The 1564-nt window shown below is 46.0% G+C and overlaps 1 protein-coding gene across 1 annotated transcript; it reads left to right on the top strand.

The window, feature by feature from the left end:
- Nucleotides 1–262: 262 nt before the first annotated feature.
- On the top strand, nt 263–1018 carry LOC138359481 (streptococcal hemagglutinin-like). The gene is made up of 2 exons (XM_069318739.1): nt 263–430; nt 671–1018. Exons 1-2 carry the CDS (start codon nt 263–265, stop codon nt 1016–1018), a joined length of 516 nt encoding a protein of 171 aa, XP_069174840.1.
- The last annotated feature ends 546 nt before the right edge of the window (nt 1019–1564 follow it).

The raw sequence follows: 1564 nt of genomic DNA, 5'->3' as shown, positions 1-1564 counted from the left end.
CTCACCGAAAGAACTCAACACCTGGCGGGAACTCTACGTTAAAAGGCCAAGGAATATATCCGGCTATTTCGTGAGGTAATTTCCGGATACCATGAGGTCGGGTGTGGCTATCCGGGCCCTCGCGATGCCCGCCTCTCATTGGCTAATATTGAATGGATTGAAATTGTCTTCTGCAATGATGAATGGGCTATCAATCCGGGTGTGATATCGGCGTGTTGGTTTGTGGTCAGGTGTTTCTATATCTGCTTCCGTGTCTGCTGAAATGTCTGGTGAAGTGTCTGCTCAAGTGTCTGCTCAAGTGTCTGCTCAAGTGTCTGCTCTCGTGTTTGCTCAAGTGTCTGCTCAAGTGTTTGCTCCCGTGTCTACTCAAGTATCTGCTCTCGTGTCTGCTCAAGTGTCTGCTCCCGTGTCTGCTCAAGTGTCTGCTCAAGTGACTGCTTCCGTGTCTGCTCAAGTGTCTGCTCAAGTGTCTGCTTAAGTGTCTGCTCCCGTGTCTGCTCAAGTGTCTGCTCCCGTGTCTGCTCAAGTGTCTGCTCAAGTGTTTGCTCAAGTGTCTGCTCAAGTGTCTGCTCAAGTGTCTGCTCAAGTGTCTGCTCCCGTGTCTGCTCAAGTATCTGCTCCCGTGTCTGCTCCCGTGTTTGCTCCCGTGTCTGCTCAAGTGTCTCCTCAGGTGTCTGCTCCCGTGTCTGCTGAAGTGTCTGCTGAAGTGTCTGCTGAAGTGTCTGCTCCCGTGTCTGCTCAAGTGTCTGCTCAAGTGTCTGCTCAAGTGTCTGCTCAAGTGTCTGCTCCCGTGTCTGCTCAAGTATCTGCTCCCGTGTTTGCTCCCGTGTCTGCTCAAGTGTCTCCTCAGGTGTCTGCTCCCGTGTCTGCTCAAGTGTCTGCTCTCGTGTCTGCTCAAGTGTCTGCTCCCGTGTCTGCTCAAGTGTCTGCTCCCGTGTCTACTCAAGTGTCTGCTCCCGTGTCTGCTCAAGTGACTGCTTCCGTGTCTGCTCAAGTGTCTGCTCTCGTGTCTGCTTAAGTGTCTGCTCAAGTGTCTGCTCCCGTGTCTGCTCCTTTGACAGACATCTGTCCTAAACATCAGCTGATATATAATTATCACTTGTGTAAAATATGTTTGTCACCTTGTAAGGCATTCCCTGTCTAATTAGACGACCACTTCCATATAACGAGTCAATTATGCAGTATTTTCATTGGCAATATTGCCAATATAATTAATATAATATTCATTATATATCATATAATGCGAACAAGCCTGAATGGTCCCCAGGCATATATGCAACTGAAATATATAATATATATTATTTAATGAATATATTCATGATAAAATATGACGTGTTATCCAGATGAAATATAATGAACCAAAAAAAAAAAAGGTCACTGAAAATAGCAAAAAAAATATAAAAAAAGTCTTTGAAAGCGGTCACTGTGGAAAGCAAAAAAAGTCGAAAAGAGTCACCATTTTCAAAGCCTTTACAACCCAAAAAAAGTAACGGGGAGAATATTGTCTCGCTACTTTTATTGCTTCGTCCTGCATGCCGGAGGTGTAATTACACGACACTTTGTC

Source organism: Procambarus clarkii, chromosome 8 (assembly GCF_040958095.1).
Source record: "Procambarus clarkii isolate CNS0578487 chromosome 8, FALCON_Pclarkii_2.0, whole genome shotgun sequence".
In the NCBI taxonomy this organism is placed as follows: Eukaryota; Metazoa; Arthropoda; class Malacostraca; order Decapoda; family Cambaridae; genus Procambarus; species Procambarus clarkii.
This window is presented reverse-complemented; position numbering and strand designations above follow the sequence as displayed.